The sequence below is a fragment of the Hippoglossus stenolepis genome, chromosome 4 (assembly GCF_022539355.2).
Source record: "Hippoglossus stenolepis isolate QCI-W04-F060 chromosome 4, HSTE1.2, whole genome shotgun sequence".
Taxonomy (NCBI): Eukaryota; Metazoa; Chordata; class Actinopteri; order Pleuronectiformes; family Pleuronectidae; genus Hippoglossus; species Hippoglossus stenolepis.
In genome coordinates this window covers 7,405,603-7,429,284 of record NC_061486.1, presented here as the reverse complement: position 1 = coordinate 7,429,284, position 23,682 = coordinate 7,405,603, and the positions used below count along the sequence as shown (strand labels likewise).

The following is a 23,682-nucleotide window of genomic DNA, read 5'->3' as shown; positions in this document are numbered from 1 at the left end:
GCTGCATTTAAAGGAATAGTCAACATTATGTGAAATATGCTTTCTTGCTGAGACCTGTAAAAAATCGGTACCACTTTTAAATATGTTGGCCACTGCCTGCAGCTGGTTCCAGCCTCGAAACAACGGTAAAGACGTAGAAGTATTTAACCAACTCTTGGATGGGTTGACATTTAATTAGACATTTGTGGTCCCAAGAGGATGAAACCTGACTTTAATGCACCTTTCATGTTCCCTCTAGCACCACTTGCTGGTTGACATTTTTGGCTTGTAGACTTTTTTTTTTATCTTTCTTGGTTATTTATGTGTTTTTAGTTCACCTGATTTTATTTGGTCCAAGATTTCCATCCATCCAATCCGTTTTCTTCCACTAATCCGGGATCGGGTCGAGGAGGCAGTCGTGTTCCAGACATTCCTCTTCCTAGCCATAGTTTCCAGCTCCTCCCTGGGGATCCAGATGCGTTCCCAGGCCAAATGGGATATGTAGTCCCTCCAGCAAGTTCTGGGTCTAAGTCCAAGTTTTTCTGTACTTAATTCAGACAACACAAGTTCAGTGACTTCTGTCAAAACGACATCACATGGTCTGATCGTTGTTGTAGTTTATTGATTTGCATTAACACACTAAATGCAGACAACTAAACAACTACCAAAGGGCATCTTAGTCTACGAAATTTGTTTTTTAGGGGGTTTAATGTCAGAAAATAGTCCCTGAAGCTCAACTGAACATGTTCGAACAGCTGTTTTGTCCGAACAGCTGTTTTGTCCAAACAGCTGTCAGCAGAATTTCTTGGCAATTGTGATTAAAAATTATACAAATATCAAATCATGAAAGTCGTTTTCTGTCAATCAGCTAATTTAAGCTGTCGGATCCTGTCCGGTCTCTTGGTGGAGAGTCAGAAGGGGCCCAAAGTAAATCTTTGCCCTGGGGACAAGAATGACGTGGCTAGTTTTGGGGCTGTGGGTCCAGCTGAATTGACGATACACTGGTTGGCAGCAACAAGAGAACTTCACACATTCCCTGAAATAACATTTTGAAACAGGATGAATAAGGATTGATCGGTCTCTGATTCTGGAAGCCAGCTGAAACACGGCAGTTTATGACCGATCAGGTAAAGATATAAAACCCTGGATTAATTCCTTAGCACTGAGACCATGCAGACACGATGACACCGTATTTCTGTAGTGCACACTCCCAACCCAGACAGACACGTCGGATTTTTGAAAAGTTTGAGATCCGACGCAACGTGATCTGCACCTCAAAGATGCTAAGAAGATAATAGCTGCACAGCTCCAGAAATATCAACCCATTAGAGGGAGGGGAGGAGTGAGAAAAAAGAGACGGAGAGAAAGAGGGGACCGATGTAGAAGCAGGGAACAGAGACAGATCTATAAATAGGCCTTCCTGCAGCCTGTGAGTAGACAGTGAGTAGACCAGAGACATCAATGTGACAGCCTCTCCACTATAGACACTATCTGCCTCTGTATGGACCACCAGAGTTCATATCTTCAGTTACAGCCCGATTCATGCAGTTTTACCTCCAACTGAGCAAACACATGACACCAAATGACACAGGTAATACAAATAATCCACTGTGATATCTGCCGTTTTAAGACCTGTTTTTCTTTTCTTGCAGCATTACGTTACATGACGATTTAGAGCACTGCCGACTCTTTCAGGCACAGAGACAGCTGTTATGCATGACTGCTGCAAAAATGAATTATTCACGCTAACATTTAGACTTTTAGATTATTTATCGAAAAGTGCCACAGCGTTCGGCTGAAGGTTTTGAGGGACTATTTTAGGGAGCACTTGTCCCAAAACATTGCAGGATACATTGCATGTGATCTGATAGAAAACCTCTGCATCAGGCTGCAACATGCAACACTGACGTCTGTTCGTTTCATTGTGTGGTCACATGCTGTTTACACACTATGGGTGAGTATTCATAATCACAGAAGTTTGTAAAAAGGGAGTCTAAAATTAAATCGCCCCTCCCCAGTCGCTCCCCCACCGTCTCTAGTCTCACAGCTACATCACACTTCATCTTCTTCCAAGGCCTCCCCCACGCTCCCTGACAAAACAACACAAGTATGTGCAAACTCAATTATTTAAACTGTTTATTACATAAGATATGACGACTTTTGACTTTATTGAGAAAAATACTCATTAATATATCAAATTCCTCTAAAACACACTTTCAGAGGATGTTTTCTCTCTCACCACTTCTCCACTGAGAACAATAACGTGATGGAAATGTATTAAAGGTACTTTTACTTGAGTGTTTTCTTTCCATGCAACTTTATTTTTCTACGTCTTGACATTCATTTGAGTTGTAGTTGTTCCTTTGTAAACTTTTTAAAGATTATAAAATAGGATCCTATTATCAATGTCTTGCTGACTATTAGTTTGCTAACAGTTTATTTTTTCAACCAACACCATTTCATGGTTTCAGCTTCTCAGATGTGATGGTTTGCTGCTTTCCCTTATGATTAATTTAATAATTTTTGATTTAGTTTGAATAATTTTCAGGTACGGACTATTACTTAGAGAAAAACTGTCACCATTTTCTCAAATTTTACAAACCAAACAATCAAATTGATTAATAGAGAACATTTAGAAGATTGATCAATGAGGAACATAAACAGTTACAGTTTGCCTAATCCTCCAGTCCTCACTGTGTACACTTGGAAGGAATACTTTTACAGTGGGCTATTCTTACTTTTAGGGTGTCGTAATGCTGAAGAGATTGTGAAGCAATACGTGAAGTTGAAGATACTGAGACCAAAACTATTTTTATTAAAGAAAAGTGGAAACTTTTGACAACAAATGTGCATTAGACCTGTTCCAACATTCCCAAATGTCTCTTATGATTTTGGGAAAGTGACTTGATCCTAAAGAATTCACATTGTCCCTGCATAGTCGAACAATCGGAGTCAGCTCACTGTCAGAGGGGGTGACCTCTCCGTGTGACCTCTTCTGACAGAGCACTGACCAAGGGTTGGGGCCTCGCAGTGAACCAGCCATAATGCACTAAATTTAGCAAATTATAACTTTCAGCATCCATATTAGAAAGTTATAATTTGCTTCTTTTCAGCTAATTATTTAATTTGGATGTAATATGTAAGTTTTTTGATTTGTTTAGTGATCTGTTAATGCTGGATTTGATAAATCATTACAAAGCAGTTCTGAATGACATTTCTTCCTGTTTGATCTGCGTTGTGCATCAGATCCTCATTGTGTGGTGTCTGTGTGTCCTTTTACCTTAAACAAGGTCTAACCAGTCGTGCTTTGTTTTAAAATTAGCCCCGCAGGTGCCAACTGGTTGACAAATTATATCTTCTAGTGTTTGTGGGTCTGCCTGACATCTGAGGAGGTGACTCATCATGAATGTGGGCACAGGGGGTTTCCTTACAGAGTGAGGAAGAAGCAGGGGGAGAGTATAAGAAGAAAAGCCTCTCTCCACTCTGAAAGCTTGGGAGAAATGTACAGTTCGGTTAACAACGGGTCAGTTGGGTCAGCTGCGGTGAAAAACAGGACGGGAAATGACGTGGAGCCGGTTGAGGCTACGGCTGTAAGACGTGGCGCGGTGAAAGGAATAGAGGGTTAACAGAGAGATGTAAGGGTCAGTGTTTAACTAAATATCTGAGGCTGAACTGCAGCTGGCTCTGGATTTGGAAACTGAGGCGAGTCTGGGTGTGGAACCAGACGCTGAGGCAAAGTTTCCTTTGCCCATCGATGAAACAATGACACCACAGTTACAGCCCGGGAAATAAAGGCCCTATTATGCATTTGGACATACATTAAACAGAATAGAATAGAGTAGAATAGAATAGTATAGAATAGAATAGAATATTGCATTACTACTCGGGCAGTGTGAGCCGAGGAAAAAGAGCAGTTGTACAGTGAAGTTACTACTCGGTATGAGCTCAGTATTGTGCTGTTGCATGGCAACAGTTTCCACAGAAATCTTTGCTCAGAAACACTTCTCGTTGGTCTTCACATAACTGCAACGAGCAGAAAAATGGGCTGACTGCAGGAATACAAATGAACCATTTTAGCTTGCATGGTCCAACTGTATTTAGTGTATTTTAATTCAGCTAACACGGACACTGTAATGTGAGAGTTCATGTATTTCATTTTTTTTAGAATCTAGCCTTTTTGTTCTGGGGCTGCACTGTATCAAAGCCACTTTAGGGAGCAGGATAAAGGCTTTGAAGATTGGAGGCTCTTAGATATAATATGTATAACATGCGAAACCACCCGTGTTGCCAGATGTACGATAATTATTGTATTTGATAATTCTGCCCTAATTCTGCCCTGTACGATGTATGATCAGTAATGCATGATGTACAATGATTTTATCATTTTATGAAAGGATCACGTCTGTGTTTACAAATCTCTTCTCACATGACGTCTTTCCAGCAAATGTTTCAAAGATGAACGTGAATATGGACCCCTACGTCTGTATTTAACTTGATGGATTTAAATTATAAATGTATGAGCTACTTTAATAACCTTTCATTATATAGATGTAAATATGTCATTTAAAGTTAGCTGAACCACACCAAAGTGTATGAATCCACTGCAGTCTACAGAAATACTGTTACTTTGCTAGCTTGGCTAGTTAGCATTTAGCAGTAGTTTATCTGTTTTTCTATTTTCACATTAAACAAAGACATAAGCACTTTGAAATTTGGGGTAATTTAGCCTCATGCCCAAAGTGAAAGGAAACAATTCAACAGGATATTATGGTATGTACAGTGATTATGAAGATGACGCCTATTAGCTTAGCTTAGTGACTGCTGAAAACTGGGGAATCAGCCTAGCTGTGTAATGTAGGCTAACATACTAGCACCTAGCTGTCTCTAGTGTTTGTAGTTGTACCAAAACATTAGCTTAAAACTACAACTTTTTCTTTATTAGGTTTTATTTATTCATTTAGTTTAAAAAACACAGAACAAACTAGATGCTGTTTGTTAAATTTGGAGCTTCAGCGATGCTGCGTGGGGCATTTTAACCTTCAGACGGAACCCAGCTGTTTCCCCTGATTTAAGTAATTATGCTAAAATAAGCTAACAGCACGGTCAGTGTTTTGGATTGGGCTAATGCTTCATTAGTAAATTAACGTTGGCTAGGATTAGCTAAATCACGCGTAATCCTGTATGGCTCAATTATTTCACCACGAGTCCGTTACAATTTGATTTTCGTGGTTTTCTCTTGAGCAGCAGATGTGTTCGATATCATTTCTGCTGTGCTTGCGAAAAAAACCCATCATGGTCTTGTCAGTGCCATTGTTTCTTTTCCATCCTGTTGAACATCAGATGTTCCACCTACCACACACTCCTCCATCTTCAGGCCGGCTCACTGAAGCCTCCCTCTCTCCACAGCTGATGGGTTTTTGTGCAGACGCTCGGTGAACAGCTGTGATGGCGACTGCCAGTGGCCCTCGTGCGCAGGCATTTCACATTTTGCCGCATCATGCCTCCTCCTCCTCATCCTCTGAACTGAAACATCTATTTTTGCAGCACAATCAAAGGAGAGAAAAGGAGCGGCGGTGGGATTTGCATTTGGCCAAATCCTCTAAAAGCCTACGAGTACTTTGAGTATTACATATTTCTGCTACTTCCACATTTCCGAAAGTAAATATTGTAGTGTTTACTCAATTTCACCTTGCAGCTTTGGTGACTGGTTGATTTCCAGATTCAAATTGTGAATACTACAAAATAAACAATTTTTATTATTGATGAATGTATTATTATAGCTTTAGCAAGTCATCAGCATATAAAGTAGTTGAAATTAGCCCCACCTAATGCAATATTATATAACATTGTATATCATTAGTGTGGAATACTCAAAAATACTATAGTTCTGCGCTATGTACATTCTTTATACCACATTTTGATGCTTAGACTGTACTTTCACTTAAATGAGAATTGTAAATACAGAAAGTTTACTTGAAATAATAATTAAACAAATAAGTAAAAATGTATTTTTTTACACTGTGGTATTGCTACTTTTACTGTAGGTATTTCTTCATGTCAGCAGACGTAAATAAAACAAAGTGATACAGACATATATATATATATATATATAAAAACATATTTGTACTTCAACTGGAATTTTGAAAGTTGTGGTGGCTTGTGTTACAGAAATGGCTCCTGATTGAACAGTGCTTCAGAGGTTCCCTTGTAGATGTTTTTTTTTAACCTAATTTCTAAAGTTTTAATGATTTAAACTAACTGTTTTAGATTTTTAATACATTTAATAAAACTATGATGTAGTTGGAAGTAGATTTAACTCTTTAGAATTAGTTACAAACATTAACTCTGCAGTGGGCCCCTATGAGGACACAATATAATGGATGAAAATATGGTAATACATGGTTGTATTAGTATTAATTGTGTCTTCATAGTTCTAGTTTATACAGTATTCAGAGTTATTGCTGTCATCAAGGGCTCAAACTCAGGGCCTCTTTACTTACAACACAATGCTGCTCTCTTCTGGTCTGGAGAAGAGAGTGCATTTCTTACTGAAAGGCATTAAAATCAGGCCTTGGAAATAAAATCTGGCTGCAGGTTCAGTGTTTAAAGATGTGAGATCCTTAGTTCAGCCTCTGAGCATCTCTGGAGGTTTAAGAAGAATGCACAGCGATGTAGGAATATGTATTTACAGGAAGATTAAATAGCATTTTTAAGAAAGATTAAATGCGACTAATGGTAAAATATCACAATTCCTGTGTAAAACAACAGCACAGACCGTTGCTGAATGGGTTGATGAGGGAATCTAAGGACAGAACAAAGAAGAAAACACAATACACAGGCTGCCACAAGGCTGTCATCTAGTGGTTCAGCAATATTAATGTTTGTAGCAGAAACTGCATTTTCACAAAATCACCAATGGCTCTATTCTGCACTCACTCAAAGTCACCGTTTGAAATTGGATTTTTTTATTATCTTCAACAGCTGTAGGAAAATGTAAAAATATCTTCTTTATCGAGCATATTTACATTTTTAAGAACAATCGAAAGAAAATAAATCTTATTACATTCATGAGAATAGTGAGAATAACATCCAGTTTTAATTGCTACTTTTTAAAATCTATTTATTGCACTATTCCATCTTTTAAATATTAATTTTATCACAGAAGAGTTTTTGCACTAAAGTGATAAAAAAACAATTAAGCACAGCAAGCATGACAGCAAAGCACTAAGATTTCAGTCGGTGTCAATGCATGTGTGGTTTAATCTGTGTACTCTTCATACAGGTCCTCCAGCTCTCCGTCTCTGCTCCCCTCGTTGCTGACTTTCCTGTGGACAAATACTCTCCGTCATGTTGTTGAAGGGAGGAGGAGTAGGAGGAGGGGTGGAGGAGGAGGAGGAGGAGGAGGAGGAGGAGGAGGAGATGGAGAAGGGGTAGACTAAAAATGTCACAGAGAACATGTCCTCCACAGGACAGCTCATCACTTTTTATCCACATCAACCTCAAGAGGACACCGGAGAAGGAGGAAACACAAAGCACTCAACAACAACCCTGTGTGTTTGTGTTTGTGTGTCCAGTTATTTTAGGTACAGCTCGCTGTTGAGAGATTTGCGTTGTCTTGCCTCTCTTAAATCCTCTTACGGTTGAACAACTGATGAGCTGTGGTGTGTGTGTGTCTGCGTGTGGTGTGTGTATGTGTGTGTGTGGAGAGCTCAACATAAATGCTTTTAAAAAACTTTACCTCAAGGAAGGATGAAGCTGAGGCGAAGACTTCAATAAGCCCCAGGAACCACTGTAAGAAGGAGATGTGACGTAAGAGGTCAGACTCACAGATACACTGGGTTTGCTTACATCACTGTTAAACACAGACTTTATCGTAGCAGGACTGTGGCAGTTTAAATGAAAGGTCAAACATTTGGGTAAATAAGCTTATTTGCTTTTTACAGACTCAGATGTTACTCTTATTACAATAAATATAAAGCTAATATAGCTTAGCACAAAGACTGTAAACTCACTTCATCATGTTTAAAACTGACAACGTCCATCAAGAAAGCCGATTGACATGATTATGATTACAAATTAAATTTTTTAGTTTAATCCGCAGAAACGCTGAATTATAAAAACAAGTTATGTTTTTTTTCAGGTATTAAAACGGAAAACGATTGATTATACGCTACGGTTTGAGTACGAAATGAAACCAACAAGATCCAGCGTGTTAATTAGTGAGCTTCAGACGTGCTGACAGGCAGATTTTGTTGCCTTTGGACAGAGCCAGACTGTTTCCAGCCTTTATACGGAGCCACGGGCTGTTTGGCTGCAGCTTCATGTTTACTGAGCTGTGATGAAAGTGAAATCAATCTTCTCATACAAGTCTCAGCAGCACAGCAAATACTTTTACAATTTATTTATTTCCAAAAGCGTTGTTTCCTTTAAGCATCAGCATTTCAAATTTTAAACACTAATAATGACACAACCATCTGGAAATCTGTAATTTTATTATTATAACGCCCCCATCAGGCCAATTGTGCTTAAGCTTCTGAGAAGATGCAGCGAGCCAAAGTGCACGATATTGAATAATTTAAAAATGCTTTATGAAGTAAATAATTATGGATAAATACAATTAATACTTTTTGAAACTGAGTTAAATATCTGATATGTTATTACAACCTGCTTGTTTATTGATGCAGGAGTTTAGTCTTTCTTACACTATTGAAATATTTCTGTCCACGTACAAGCATCATTTCCTGTTGTCAAATGTATTTATTCATTTGATTATATTATTCTACTCAGGGGAGGACATTGTCATATTTAATAACACAATGTCAAGAAACATCAACATTTTGATCTTCTTCATAAAACTGGCTGCATCAAACTACGCCTTTCAAATAATGAAATGTGTATTTTTAAAGCGCTCAGAAACAACTTCAACAAACCCATTTTCAGCTAATTTTTCATTTTCAGTCCCACCTGCTGTCGGACCGTTTCCACACAGAATCACATGATGGACAGAGAGCCTGGTCTCCACAGATTTAATTTGTGTGGGTGACTGCAGTGCTGTAAATGCTGTAGCACTGGTGCTGGTGTGATCGTGTGGAGGAGGATGTAGCTGCAGTTTCACATCTCTTTACATGGAGGTGTAATTAGCTGCTGTCCCCCTGGATTGTTAATGGAAAACTAAAGCAGCACGACCATTATTAGCGCTGCCGCTGCTGCTGCTGCAGGGTTTTTCCAATTAGCTAATAAAAAGAGGACAAACACTTTTATCTGGACCAAAACAAACTGTAACCTAGCACGTCACTATTCAAAGAGTAATGGCGTAGATGTGATTGTGGATCTAATATGTTCAATATGTGAGAGGCAAACTACAACGTGTGAAGTTTTCGACTGACGGATCTATTTTTGTTCAAGCGTCTGCTCGCTGCTTTGTGCTGTTGGAGGCCTAATCGCAGAGCTGGCAGATTGGCAGAGCGGAGCAGGAAGGATTTGCAGAGTAGGCTACTTACGTAAGAAGACCTCCAGGGGCAGACATGGACCTTTCTGCCCGTCTGCCCAGACACTCAAAGGGATTACTGAAAGAGCGCTTCCTCAGCATTGTCTTCACCACAATCTGCAGTGGACATCACACAGTCTCAGAGAAAAGACAAGTCTCCACAACAAAATATACACTTTTGAATAGCTTGTTTTTTATAAAGAAGATATCCATTAAAATCTAAAACTCTTTTTAATAACTATTCATGTCCCCATCACCTATCCTGTACTAAAATGTCACAACTTGACAGACAACATTATAAGCAAAATTACATTTCTTGCGTCCTCTATGAAGCAATATGTATTTTTGTCCTGCCTGCCAACTTTTAACTGTTAACTCACTATTTTCTTGCAACTAAACTATATTTTTGAATGTTTAAATACTTTAATATATACAAAAGTACATCTATATACAGTTTATGGGATAATAAAATAAAGTTGCTAAAGTGCAAGTGAGGTAAATGTTTGTGATGCAAAAAACAAAAACAATCTGAACGCAATTTGTGATAAACAAAAAAAAAACGAATCAGTATCATAGACTGTTAATAAAGATGGACGATGCATCTCCACTTCCTTCCACAAACAGCCACCAGGGGGCGATTAGATGTTTTGGCTTCACTTTTGAGATCTGTAATGTCGTCCATCTTTATACACAGTCTATGGTCAGTATGCACTGAGTCGTGAGTTTGGGGCGGTGTGATCTTTAAAGTGTTGACTGATGAAAGACAAGCAGCAGCGTTGTGGGACTCACCACAGCAGAAAGCTTCGGGATGAGCTTGACGCTGTTCTGCACCTCCTCCTCAGTGACTTCCAACGCAGTACAGTGCTCCTCCTCCAGGGGGAGAGGATCCAAACCGTCCTCCGTCACCCACGGATGAAGCTGTAGCAACATTCACAAAACACCTTCGTTACAGATGGTGTTTTATAAAATAATAATCACATGAGGTGATTCCTCTTTGTTTTGTGACCTTGATTTCAGGGATGGTGATTCTTGTTTCAGGGTTTTTATCCAGCATCCGTTCAATGAGCTCCTGCAGTTCGCTACAAACCGATGGTCTGCGTAGATAGAAAAAGAGAAATTGCATAATTATCTCTACAGTTTTACAGATAAATATGTTTTAGCTGTGGCTACAAAACTGGCAAAGGATTCAGAAGAGAAATAAGAAACGGAACTTGTCTGTGATACTGACTGGGTGAGTAAATGACCCAATGATTACACCTTATAATGCATTAAACTGCTTTAGAGTCAGTTTCTGTTGGGAGAAAAGTCTGATTTATTTTAGCAAGATAAAGAAACATGGCCGCTTTAATGCTCACATCAACAGGCTAGAAACTTTTAAACTTTCAATGAGGAGCGTGACTGTAAAGACTCAACAGGTCGACTCTTTGCTTACGTCTCTGGAAAGTCCACAGGTTTGTTCTTGATTTCTTTGCGCAGGGCGACGATGTATTCGTCATAAAAAGGACACTGAAACCGGACAAACAACATTTAATGATATCATTATTAAAAGTACATGTTAAAATGTAATTATTTTATTCTACGTGCGTTTTGCTGTTAACTCACGTACCTTTCCGATGACAAAACAGTAGAGCGTGACTCCCATCGCCCACACGTCTAACGCCTGGAAAACAAATGCACGTCAGTACTGAAAAGCTCTCAGAGGGTGGTGAGACAACAGTGTGAGTCACAGTCAGACCCCATGTAATGCACTGGTGACGACCACTGTCGGGTCACCAGCCGACCAGCAGGGGACGGTTTGTCTCACCTTCCCACTGAAGGCCTGCTCGTGTTCGGTCATCATCTCAGGGGCCATGAAGGCCGGGGTCCCCGCCGTGCTGGACAGGAGGGCGTCCGCCCCCTCAAACTCATTGCTCACGCCAAAGTCAGCGATCTTGATATGGCCGTCGTCTCCCAGCAGCAGGTTGGAGGGTTTGATGTCTCGGTGGATGATCTTGTGGTAATGCACTGCAGAAAATAATCAAGAGAAATATTATTTTCAACATCCCATGAACGTTATTATCAAGATGAATCCCTATTTCTAAAGAATTTAAATGTACAATCCAGCAAATTAAAACAGATCATCAGATTTAAAAGACAGTAGTTACAGACCACAACTTCAGTATTGCATCACTTTACTTTATATTCACCTACTTAGAATTTACAAGCACTATGTATATATTAAATACATACACAGCCACATTATAGTGTGTTGTATATAATTTAATACAGGTTTATATACTTCTGAAATAGGGGTCCTTTACGTAAAGCTGTTATGTGATATCTTATATCATTATAACTTACAGTACTCTATTCCCAGGACGATGTCTCTGAAGTAAAAGCGAGCCTGCTCCTCTGTGAACGGGTCGTCTGTCGGCACCTCCATCACCGGGCTGACGTCAACATGAGAGGTGGAAATAAAGAAATGAAAGATTTACACTGTGTCTCATGGTGGAATGAAATTTTTAAAAAACACGTGAATGCACAAAAAAACAACAACATACCCTTTAGTCACCAACTCGAAGGCTTGAGGAAAAATAATCAGATTTTCACGACTTCCTACATTTGTGCTGATATTGTGTTTATCGTATCGATACACGAGGAGCTAAGTTCAGTGACTGCAAAATGGATGAATGAGTCCCTACCCATATGAAGTCCATCTTCATCAGGATCATCAAGCACCTGCAAAACACATTATTACCAGGTCTTGTGTTCTGCATTTTTTTTTACACAAATCCTGTCATTTATTTGTGCTATAGGAAGAATAATCATGTGGTTTTAAAGGCCATGAATACCCGTGGTAAAACTCCACAGACGACTCCATTTAGTTTGAACAGAAGTACCTCTTCTCAGGTCTCAATGTAAACCTTCAGCAGTATCATTATATATAGTGTGGTGACAACATTAAATCCAATTAAAAAACAAAAACACATGTTTCTCTGCACATCTCTTTTGACTCTTTTGTTGTATTCCACATTTTGATGAAAAGACCACTGTGTAGCATTTAGTGATATCTAGTGGTGAAGCTGAATATTGCACCCAACTGTACACAATATAAATATTCAGGAACCATTTTTAAGCTAATATAAAAACTCTACAATGTTTAGTTTGCAATGATTAAACATATTTCTGAATTTTCCATTTCTGCAAATAGATCATAAGGAATATTACACACTCATCCTTTAAAATGCATTAGTCTTTTCACACGAGTATATCACCCTTTCTTTTCTTTGCACCATTTGTGTTTTCACAAAATAAAATGAAAGTTACATCATATTTGACCTGCACTCCATCACCATGTATCCGTCTTCTTACAGAAACATGCCAGACTAATATTTAAGTAGGGGAATTATTTTAATTGAACATGTTAGATAAACATCAGAGTCATGTGACTGACCTCCACCAGTTTAACAACATTATGATGGTCGAGTTTCTTCAGGATGGCGATCTCTTTGTACACTTTCTCCAGATGCAGCGCGGCTTTGGGTAACGGATCCTGTGAGTTTGATCTCGGAGGAGGCAGGCGGCCTGACAACAAACAATCACACACACACACACACACACACACAAACACACAAACACAGATTATCACCAGAGAAAAGACATTTAAAATGTTAGTGGAGAAGGAGATTTTCACTCACGCAGAAATCCACACAGCCTCATCAGCTTCTTCTTTGAAACGACTTTCATCGCCTGAATAAACAAGAGTCGTTGGACAAAAGTTGGACAAATTCTTGTGTTAACACTTTGACTGTTAATGCACAATTTAGGAGCTTTGACTCACGTAGTACTGTTCAGAGTCTTCATCATAAGCTAACTTCACCACTCCATATGAACCCTGCAGAGTAAAAACAACCAGTGTAAATAACTTAAGTCATCACATCTATTTCATCTGGATCACTAATCTATTACATGTTTATTAATCACCTTTCCAATCTCGTTCTTCAGCTTGTACTGGTTGAGCTGGACACAGTCCTGCAGAGTTTGAAAGGGAGAATTCAATCAGTGACACATTTCAGGTGTAATATATAATCTGTTCAATTATGCTTGTGCCAGGTCAGGACTCCTCACATCAGCATCTGTGATGGACACGCGTTTGGTCTCGATGGTGGGCTGCCGGGCTATGCGGGACCCTCGCTCCTGCAGAGACAGCTTCCTGTCCGAGAGCCGAAGTCTCTGAGAGCTGCTGGGCCTGTTGCCGTTGGGCGGCGTCACACGGCTGGCGGCCATGTTCATGGCAGCCACCAGGTCGGCCAGCTCCCCGTTGTGCTCCGAGTCCGGCTCTGCCCTGCAGGCAGTGTCTTCACTCATGGTGGTGGGTGCTCCTTCACTTACAGCTGAACGTCCCTGAGGTGGTTTGGTACCAGAGGAGGCATCACTGCACTGAGACGTGTGGGAGCAGAAATGAAGACATCACACACACTCACAAGTACACAGCCACAAAGCTGGATTCAGTGATTTGACACTTTTTCATTATTGGTTAACTTATGTGGAGACAAAATCCAAACTCCTAAACCTGAGAGTCACCTGATAAACCAAACTTTTTAATGCAAGAAGCCAAATCAATATTTTCTTATTTTATTTTATTTCATAAAGCTTTTTAGCAGCTTTTTATAACTGCAGATTCCTCTCAAGCATGTTTCTGTTCTCTGCAAATGCATCTTCATGCCAAACACAGATGAAGATCACCATTAGAGCTGGAAGAGTCAATATATATACAGTATACATGCATTGTATGTTTAAAGGGATCTTTTGCGGCTCCAGAGGAAGCTGCTGGATGCCTGATTAAAAGCCTTGAGTGATGTCATTCAACAGTTGGGCCTGAAAATTATGAAAATTAAGTAAATACATCACACAGAAATGTGAGATTATCTTTGTTCTCAAAATACAATTAAATGATCATATCTTGGAAATGGACATATAGATATTTGAATGTATTATGTATTATATAGTATATAGTAGAAAACTAAAGAAAAACAATACTTTAAATAAATAAATAGATTTAGTTTAACTACACATAGTGCTATCTTGGCTTTGACCGCTGAAACTGACGTGCTGGTACGTGTGGTTCACCTTCTTATACAATGAAGGCATTATAACGCTTTTAACTGTTGTTGGCCAGTGTCAAAACTTCAAACCAGTTTTCTTTTGTATTATTAACATTTCATGATCTTAACACGCAAATAAATGTGTGATTTTGACCCTTAACTCCTTGTGAGCTCGACTCGCTGTTTCGTAAGCGTGCAGGATTGAAAAGCTTCTTATGTCACATAGAGGAACGAGTTTACAGGTAAGGCAAGTGAACTCACAATACAGCAGAAGACTCACACATTGTGAACTCTCTCTGTGTTTGTGTGTGTGTGTGTATATATATCTGTGTGAATATATATAAAAATTGATGTCTTTGCAATAAGATTGGTCGATTAAAAAACAGCAGCAAAAGCCTCCGATTCCTCTGAATCCCATTCAACATATATGACACAGATAAACTAATCCATACAAGTTGAATATAAGAGGTAGATAGTTGACTGGACTCACACAGTGGAGATGTCCTGTGTCAAGGGCGGCTGGGGTTAATCTGCATATCGTCCGGCTGCTCTCAGGAGGGGAAACTCCTCCATGTCTCAGTGCAGGACTTTCACTGACGAGCAGGGAGGGACCTCAGCCGCGCTCGTATTAAGGATTAACTCAGGCCACATATAGACCAGGCAGAGTTATTCTGAGGGAGGCTGTGTTCCCTCCTCCAGGCTCCACCCTGTCCCACGAAGGACAAACACTCACAGGACAACGGGTGCAAAAACACAGAATAACACACAGCACACCTCACAGTCTGCTAACAGGTTGATATCACACATCACTAAGTGGAAAAATGTATGGGTCCAATAAAAAAATTAGCAGATTATTAATAAAAAAAATGTAAGACTATAATGAGTAATACAGGGAATAATGATTGGTGTGCTGTTATTTACCAATGCTTGCATGTTTCAGATGAGATATAATAAAACCAATACTTCTATCTGCAGTAGGGAAATGTTGTAATTAACCCACTGAGAATACATTATTTCTTATTACATTTTAAAAACAAATAAAATAGGGTTAGGGTTAGGGTTAACCCTGTATGATGTTGTTTATGTTGTGGCTGATCTGCATCCTCTGTAGAAGTGCCAGTAAATATTTCTAGTTTGAAAGATGTAGAACAACATTGAAAAAATGAGAAAATCAAGAACTAAAACAACCACAGAAAGACGCAGAATGACCAAAAAAGAGACAGAGGATGATCTCAAGCACAAAATGAAGATAAATAAATGAAAAAAAAGACAAAGAGAGAATCTAACTTTCGGGTTGTTGTGTTTATAGTTAACCAGAAAACTGAATTTTCATTTACACCTACATTAAAAATACAATAGCTACACTGAGCAACACCAGTGTGTTTAACTTTTGAACAGAAATGTTTGTAACGAAGAAACCTTTGGTCTATTGAAGCTCATTATGTGCTCTGGTCTTATTTTAGAGAGTTTTCCGACAGTCCCTGAATGCAGCATTGACAGCTCACCTTGCATCAGGTACCAAACTCTGAGCTCCCAGAGCCGAGGGTCATCATGTCTCTGCCGGAGGTTCAGCTCCGAGGTTTGAGGACTAGAGAGCTGCGGGAGCTGCTGGAAGACGAAGACAAAATACATCACATCATCAGCTGCAGTGAGAAGGTGAGAGCCAGATAGACATATTTCCACATACATGCAAAATGTGTGGGTACATATATGCATTGTGAGAAACTATATATAAAAATTACAGGGGTCCCACATGTAGTTAGATCTTGCAGGGTTTGGCTAAAGTGCAACACTTTCAGGAGTTTTGAATGTGTGTTTGTTTCCAGTTTCAGGGACTTCAGAAAGCTGTGGAGAAGACGCTGGTTTCAAATCAAAGATTGGCAAAGTTCAGTCTTTCCCAAAAACCCAAATTTAGAGATGCTAAGCTGCTGCTCGCGATGAAATACAAGGAACTAGAAAGACGCAGAAGCATCATTCAGGCCAAACAAGAACAACTCGGTGAGTTCTTAAATGTATTATGATAGATTTTTTTTCTCCTATGGCTGTTTTAAATATGCATTGCCATTGTGAAGATAGTTTCTCCTCCTTCTGCAGCAGAGAAATACAGTGTTTACTATGCACAACTGTGTCTCCTGAAAAAGATAAATCATGCAGAGGAGGAGTGTGAGGTAAGGATGCACTTCTGTTTTAAAAGTCAGCATATTGGCCTCTGATGTAATTTTCCGTAACGCTGCTAAATCGCAGGATGTATTCAAGCACCTTGATATTAATTTGTTTCAAAGAAGAAGCTGCCAAATCCAGCTGTTTTCAGGTAATATGATTTTACACCCACCGTCCTGTAAAGGGTTGAAGAGCAGCAACATTCGGGCTTAACGACAATACCTGAGAAACAGGGGACAGGAAAGATAAGCAGATAAATAAGATCTAAATCAACCAAGTTTAAGCAAAGACCATAAAAATGTCAGAAGCTAATGAGAGGTCTAATATGTTGATGGACAATAATGAAATATTTCTCCTGACAGCTGCTCTTCCAAAGGTTTGCAGAGAGGAAAATGCAGCTGGCACATTTCTTGGATTCTTTCCTCAGCCTGCGCGGACGCCATCACATCAGATTGATCGTGGTGAAGAAACTCGAGGAAACGATTCAACGTGGAGAGACAACAAGACTCAGGGAGTTTCACCCTGAAGCTCAGGGTTTCTCAGTGATCTTTCCTGAGCAGATGCACCACCCCTGCCTCCCTGCAGTGTGCGGTCTAACCACAGCTGTCGTCCTACCCTCCTGCTGCCACCCTGCTTTCCTGCCCTTTGGAGACCATGGAGTCTCTGCCCGATATCTATCCATACCACACTTACCGATGTGTTTTCAGTCTTTCTGTCCAGGAGAGTACGGACGAGGCCCCAAGCGGCCGACAGTCCCCGTCCGTCTCGAGCCACTGAAGGTGAAGCAGAGGAGGCATCAACAGGCGCCACAGTGACGTTTGATCCAGTCTGAACGTTTTGGTTAGAAATATTCAATGTGACTGTATTTTTATTCGTCTTAATTTCAAACCAATCCAACACAAAGTCTGGAGATGCAGAAACTTTAAAAAAACTGCTTGGTCTTTTTGAGATTTGTGATTTTCTACATTAACCAACAGTCTTTAGTGTATTAAAATACAAACATGTCTACAACTATACATCTTTTACTGTAACACTGAGGCAGCTGCATTGAACAAATCTCAATGGCAGTGGGAGACAAGGAACTTACATTTAATATAAGATTAAAATTTAAAGTTCCATCTAAATAACAATAATTAGGACTTACACATATATATTCTATGTAGTAACACAGAACATTTACAATACAATATATTTATGTTAATGAGACTAATAGAAAAATCTAATCTGTCCAACAATCCTGAAGAAACAATTTTGTGTTGAATAAAAAAACATACATACCTGTGTTTCCACTGCACCTGTATAATGAACGATGGCCCCAAATGAATGATGAAAAACTTTGTCCATGACCGTCCTCCATCAATAACTGTTACTGACCGAAAACCCAAATTTGGATCTCGTAAATATTTATTAGTTTGCTACCGAAAAGGAGGGAACCGCTTCTGTCTGATAAATGAACAATAACATGGATTGTAAACAGCTGATTGAACAAAAGACAACAAGACTGGTGAGAACATGTGTGTCTGAAAAATACTGAACAGAACAGTGAACTTGAACTTCTCACAGAAACTTGATATCTCCGGCCAACGTCAGCAAAGGACCATTAACTCCACTTTTCTTTAATCTGACCAATACCCCTCCTCATCCTAACATTTACCTGCACATATTTTAAGTCTTTTACAATAATCCTGTAAATTCCATCACTAGTTCACTGTCTTTGAAGTTTCCCTCCCGGTCGACTCATCTGGACTCTGGTGAAGGTTACCCAGGGTGCCATATGGCCCCGGACAAGCTCGCCATACCAATTCAACCATGGAGGAACCTCGCTGGCACGACAGGAGATGATTAGCAAGGCGGAGCGTGTTCATGTTACACCACAGTCTTCAGTTACATCTTTTGTCAGCAGCCTCTTTTGTCCCACAAGACTCAAATTGGGCAATTTTCTCATCTGTCAGCTCATCGTTTTGTGCTTCTCACCTCATTCACCTCAGCGTCTCTGTGATGACTCGTTAAAATGCTCCAGCAAAGCCGACGTACACTGAAGAATATACATTACAATTATAACAAGCTGACTAAAGACTATGTTCTGAAAATGGGGTCCCATATGTTGGGTCATACCCCCCCCCCCCTTGTTTAATTTGCTCTTTCAAAAGGAAAAATAAACACACCATAAATGGATTTTTGGGTACTTTATTTTATTTGGAAATAAATCCTGTGGATGTGGTTTCAGTATCCTGCTTAATTTGTATCATTTACCTAGTGAACAAATACAAATATGCATATTTGTATAGGACATAACATGAAATATAAAATCCATATATCATGTATAATTCACAGTTTGCATAATATTAAAAAAAAATTGCAAGATGTGTGAACTCCTCATGTTTTAATCTGCCTTCATGCGCAGTCAGAGCCTGTGACTTCACTCACACTTTAAATTGTACCGTACTCTTATCGAGAAGAAAGAAAGAATGGAAAGCTACTGGCATGAGGCCAGATTAGAGGTTTCTGACAGTGGTGTCATTGCAGTCTCCTGAAACAAAGATATCATAACTGCGGTTCTCTGGACCCTAAGGACATTACCTGCCCATATCCTGTTGTAACGCCTCTGCTGACAAGTCTACAACATGTAAAGTATTACACAACTACTGATTTGTGGGACATCAGATGAATAAAACAGAAACTGCTCATGAAAACAGCCAAACACAAGTTCAAGCAGGCCATGAATCCAACTCGGTCTCGCTCAAATTCAGCCAGGTTGTAAAATCAATCTGGGGGATTGATTCGTAGCTAAACACCCGACCCTGAAACTGAAGCAGCTAAATGGAAAAGTATTGTATCAATTACTGCAACATGTTACAATGTCCTCTGTGAAAAGGCCTAAAACAACATTACAAAACATGTATAACAATGTGCGCATGTTATGAAAAAAATCATGAACATAAAAACATCCCTGCAGTTTTTCTATAGGGCCCATAGAGGAGCCTACAGGGCCTCTTCATGGACAGTACAGTCAGTGCAGATGTAGTTTCATCCCTGAGGAGGAGCAGGTCCAGACCGGCAGCAGACTCTCTCTCTCTCTTTAAGAACGTCCTGCTTCATCGCTCCAGTGCCGCAGCAGCGGCCACACAGGACCCAGCGAGGACTACCAGGTCTGCTGAAATCTCACCACCGCTCTCTTGATCTGCTCGTAGCTCACAAACATCACGATGTTCCAGGAACCCAGACGAAGAAACGAGGGCACAAATCTGAAGAATTTAGAAAGGATTGAGATTTAAATGTTTTTTTTTTTTTGCTTTGTTCAACATATAACTTTGCATCTATGCTGCAGTAACGTACCCCTTGTAGAAAGCTGTGGGCCCCTCTTTAATTAGCATGGTGAGGGCACAGTTCATGGCACCGCTGTACTGCCCGGGGACTGAGTTCATGAAGCGTGTTTTGACCACGTCCACCGGGGACGCTACGATGGTGGTGCAGAAACCTGCGGCGAAGCCTGCGGTGAAGTGACACGGCATGTTGTCTGTGGAAATATCAAACTTTAATCAGGGACACAAAGAACAAAGAAGTATTTCTACTATAACATCTCACACTGCATTGTAACCTCACTGTCATCTCGATTTCTACTGTTGTATTTGTTGTATCTTCTGTATTATTTTACTCTTAAAATGTTTTTATATTGCCTTGTGTTTTTCTTAATCCCTTTCCCTGCGGAGCAACAAAGGTAAAATGAAACATCTGTAATGTTGAGGTTTGTATTCGAGGGATTGAACTCACCTGTCATCAGTTTGTGCTGCAGGATGAGCTCTTTGATGATGTCATACGTCACCAGCTCGGAGCAGTTCACGATGGCATTACGAGTTATATTTGGGAAAACACCTAAAAAAATAAAGGTTTTTAGGAATAATATTCAACCTGAATATAATAAACATAAGCGCAATCCAGTAAGTCAGTGGTGCTCAAATCTTAGACGTCTAACACACTAACTTTACAACAATAACACCGACAGTTACATTATCTCCACATTTTAATGCACCTTTCCAGAGCCCTCTGACGCCTTCTTCCCTGGCTATGGTCTTGTAGGCCTCGATGGTGCTGCTGTATCTCTTCGCGGAGCCGCCCTCCGGAAGGCGCACCTGAGCCTGGAACCTGACTTTGACCACATCAGTGGGCTGAGCGAGCGCCACCGCCATGGCCCCCGTGGTGCAGCCCGCCAGCAGCCGAGTCCCGATTCCTACGTCTGTTGCAACAAGGAGCACGCATTAGACTGCACAAGCTAACAGACAGATCTGTTTTACTCCAGATTAACCACTTGATATGCAATTTGTGAAATATTAATATACAGTATATATGCAGTATATTTGAGTTTATCATTGCACAGTGCAGCCACAGCACCTAGTAAAGTGCAGTTATGTTTCTATCTGCTTTTATATTTCTCTATTTATTTTGACAGAGTATTTTTTTCTGTCCGTCTTTCCATGTTTCTCCCAGCCTCCCTGTCGGTTAAGATCCTCCAGGATAAACACACATCTGTCCCCTGGGAAAGGAATCTGTCCTGTGACCTACATCCTTGGGCAGGTTTCTGCAAAACCAGTTCTTAGCACATGCAGCTCTTTCTTTTTTTAAAACAGAAAAGTCCGTTTTCTATGCACCGAAACATTATATTTACTTGACTTGTCTTTAAGTTTCTCCAGTGCAGGTGATATTTTCTCACATTTGGGGACAGGGTTTCAACCGCCTGAAGGTAAACTGGTCCAACAGGTTGTTGTTGTCGAAGCAACAATAGGCTTGTTCAAATTTTTGGACTATTTAATTGTATCCCTAACTTATTGTTTTCGTATAGATATACTATACATATTGTAATTACCCAGTCTGACTTGTCGCCCATGATGTTGCGTCATGTTTGCAACTGTAGGTCTGAGTAAGAAATCATTCAAGCAGCAAAGATGATGTAATAAAATCATCATAAAAGAACAGAAGATTAGTCTGCAGCTATATTTATAATTTATTTTTTGCAATTGTAATGTTTTTTAAGCAAAAATCTCAAACGTGTGATGGTCTCTGTTTCTTTAAATTGTAGTAAACTCAACGTATTTGGCATATAGCCTCCTGATTATTTTATAATGAGACTAATCATTGGTTGCAGTAATGTTTAAATTTAACTAAGTCAATAAAAAGTGTTTAATTATTTGCACAATGTCCTATTACACAGTTGTTGGAAACTAAACTGGGATATAGATTTGAATGGACACTGCTTTCTTTGGCTGCACATCTGGACTGTTTGGTGACTCACTCTCTGATCCTCTGCTGTAAACCTGCTTGATGGTGTCGTAGAGGCCGATCCGCACCGAGGCGAAGCTCATCTGTCTCTGCAGCCCGGCCACCAGGCCACTGTACAGACTCCTCGCGCCCTCGGTTTTCACCATGGTGTAGATGGTGCCGAACACGCCCCGGTATCTCGGCCTCTGGACTCCCACTGAGGGCTTGAATTCACCTTGGATCTGGAGTGAACAATAAAATGATTTAATACTTACGTTGCTCAACTCGGGTTGAAGTGAAAATACTTGCTGAAATCATATCAATTCATATAGAACCATATACAGTTTAAATGCCTGTTCTTATATGTACATTTTCATTGTTGTAAGTGTTGCATCATTGATGATATACAGTCTATGTTAACTCGACTGCACGTGGTGAGATGCTCCTGGAGCAGGGCAGGGTTTAACAACATGAGGATGTGTTTACTTTCTATAACAACAATAACACCGGAATTACACTATTACACTATGCTGAGTTTTTATGGCATATTATGGTTCAAGGAGATTATTACATTTTGGGATTGTGTAAAGTGCTTTGACAACAAACAGATTCAATGCAGTGGTTTGACAGGTAACTCAGAGAAGTCCAAACATATACATGTGGGTTATCCAATCTGAAGTACCACTGGGGGTGGTTGTGTATTGATGAGCTCACCTGCAGTCTGACTTTGGCTGTGTCCAGGGGGAAAGTGACCAGGTCGGCCACGCAGCCAGCTGTTCCTGCTGAGAAGACCTTGACAGCGGCTGAAGGGGCCAGATCGACCGTCCCTCTCCCAGCCATGATCTGTGACTCAGCTCAGACGATCAACTAAATTCAATCCACCTCAACACCGAGCCCAGCCCATCAACCAATCAATCTGCAGCCGATAAAGCAGCTTAAGCCCAGTGTCACCTGTAATGCATCATATCCTACGACATAAACGTCGTCCCTGTCACGACTTCCTGTCCTGGGATCAGATGCCGGTGAGCCGGCTGCTTCAGCCAGAGTCAAGTCCCAGGTAAGAAAAGTATGTGTGTTGAAAAGCAGGAGCGCAGGTGAGCCATAAAAAACTCTAATCTATCAAACCACTACAAAAATATGAAATCAAGAACAAAGCAGGAAGTAGTCTGCCTCCTCGAGAAACCGCTCAGCCACTGAAACACCTGACTGAGTGTAAAGACACACCAGCCTCTGCTGCTGCTGCTGCTCCGCCCAACATGAGCAGACACATGACAGGCAAACACTCTGCTGCAGCTATGAGGAATGTCAAGAGGCTCCTACATCACCAGCAGGAATGTAGCATGGAAGAGAAGTAGAAAAAAAGTAAGGAAGCAACAGGAGATTTTTTTTTTTTTGGCATTTCAAAAATAACGTTTGAAATGTCACGAAAAAAGTGTAAATGTCATGAATAAAAAAGTTTAACAATCAAATAATACATTTTAAATGTCAGGGAATAAGTCGAAAAGTTGAGAATATAGTCAAAATGTCAAGAATAAAGTTGGACTGTTGAGATAAAAGTTGAACATTTTAGAATAAAGTTGAAAAGTTGAGAATTAAGTTAAAATGTCAAGAAGAAAGTGTAAATGTCATGAATAAAAAAGTTTAACAAATAAATAAATACATTCTAAATGTAGAAAAAGTTTCTGCAGTCAGTATAAAGGTCTTCAAAGAGATTGTGCT

General features: G+C 40.0%; 3 protein-coding genes across 3 annotated transcripts; 1 reads left to right on the top strand and 2 right to left on the bottom strand.

Annotated features, from left to right (window-relative positions):
• Nucleotides 1–6,927: 6,927 nt before the first annotated feature.
• On the bottom strand, nt 6,928–15,180 carry camkk1b (calcium/calmodulin-dependent protein kinase kinase 1, alpha b). The gene is made up of 17 exons (XM_035153508.2): nt 15,041–15,180; nt 13,574–13,885; nt 13,430–13,477; nt 13,287–13,340; nt 13,144–13,195; nt 12,900–13,030; nt 12,148–12,184; nt 12,007–12,028; nt 11,807–11,895; nt 11,271–11,470; nt 11,073–11,126; nt 10,899–10,972; nt 10,473–10,560; nt 10,256–10,384; nt 9,480–9,583; nt 7,718–7,768; nt 6,928–7,304 (listed from the first exon to the last, which is right to left on the bottom strand). Exons 2-17 carry the CDS (start codon nt 13,811–13,813, stop codon nt 7,238–7,240), a joined length of 1,440 nt encoding a protein of 479 aa, XP_035009399.1. The 5' UTR covers nt 13,814–13,885; nt 15,041–15,180; the 3' UTR covers nt 6,928–7,237.
• An 844-nt stretch (nt 15,181–16,024) lies between these two features.
• On the top strand, nt 16,025–18,772 carry LOC118105719 (vacuolar protein sorting-associated protein 37D). Its single transcript, XM_035153510.2, has 3 exons — nt 16,025–16,206; nt 16,377–16,548; nt 17,073–18,772. Exons 1-3 carry the CDS (start codon nt 16,102–16,104, stop codon nt 17,234–17,236), a joined length of 441 nt encoding a protein of 146 aa, XP_035009401.1. The 5' UTR covers nt 16,025–16,101; the 3' UTR covers nt 17,237–18,772.
• Nucleotides 18,773–18,885: 113 nt separating this feature from the next.
• Nucleotides 18,886–23,241, bottom strand: LOC118105717 (mitochondrial uncoupling protein 2). The gene is made up of 6 exons (XM_035153507.2): nt 22,678–23,241; nt 21,998–22,205; nt 20,741–20,944; nt 20,482–20,583; nt 20,047–20,227; nt 18,886–19,955 (listed from the first exon to the last, which is right to left on the bottom strand). The coding sequence occupies exons 1-6, from the start codon at nt 22,801–22,803 to the stop codon at nt 19,853–19,855; spliced, it is 924 nt and encodes a 307-aa protein (XP_035009398.1). The 5' UTR covers nt 22,804–23,241; the 3' UTR covers nt 18,886–19,852.
• Nucleotides 23,242–23,682: the final 441 nt, after the last annotated feature.

What these genes read in the sequence shown, in the direction of transcription:
- camkk1b (XM_035153508.2), bottom strand. Translation starts at nt 13,813, where the DNA reads ATGAGTGAAGACACTGCCTGCAGGGCAGAGCCGGACTCGGAGCACAAC. An exon ending in AAGACTCTGAACAGTACTAC is followed by an intron (nt 13,196 to 13,286) that starts GTGAGTCAAAGC and finishes TTGTTTATTCAG; the next exon opens with GCGATGAAAGTCGTTTCAAA. An exon ending in GAGGCTGTGTGGATTTCTGC is followed by an intron (nt 13,031 to 13,143) that starts GTGAGTGAAAAT and finishes GTTTGTTGTCAG; the next exon opens with GCCGCCTGCCTCCTCCGAGA.
- LOC118105719 (XM_035153510.2), top strand. Translation starts at nt 16,102, where the DNA reads ATGTCTCTGCCGGAGGTTCAGCTCCGAGGTTTGAGGACTAGAGAGCTG. An exon ending in TCATCAGCTGCAGTGAGAAG is followed by an intron (nt 16,207 to 16,376) that starts GTGAGAGCCAGA and finishes GTTTGTTTCCAG; the next exon opens with TTTCAGGGACTTCAGAAAGC. An exon ending in GGCCAAACAAGAACAACTCG is followed by an intron (nt 16,549 to 17,072) that starts GTGAGTTCTTAA and finishes TTCTCCTGACAG; the next exon opens with CTGCTCTTCCAAAGGTTTGC.
- LOC118105717 (XM_035153507.2), bottom strand. Translation starts at nt 22,803, where the DNA reads ATGGCTGGGAGAGGGACGGTCGATCTGGCCCCTTCAGCCGCTGTCAAG. An exon ending in CAGCCAAAGTCAGACTGCAG is followed by an intron (nt 22,206 to 22,677) that starts GTGAGCTCATCA and finishes TGTTCACTCCAG; the next exon opens with ATCCAAGGTGAATTCAAGCC. An exon ending in CGTCAGAGGGCTCTGGAAAG is followed by an intron (nt 20,584 to 20,740) that starts GTGCATTAAAAT and finishes TTATTTTTTTAG; the next exon opens with GTGTTTTCCCAAATATAACT.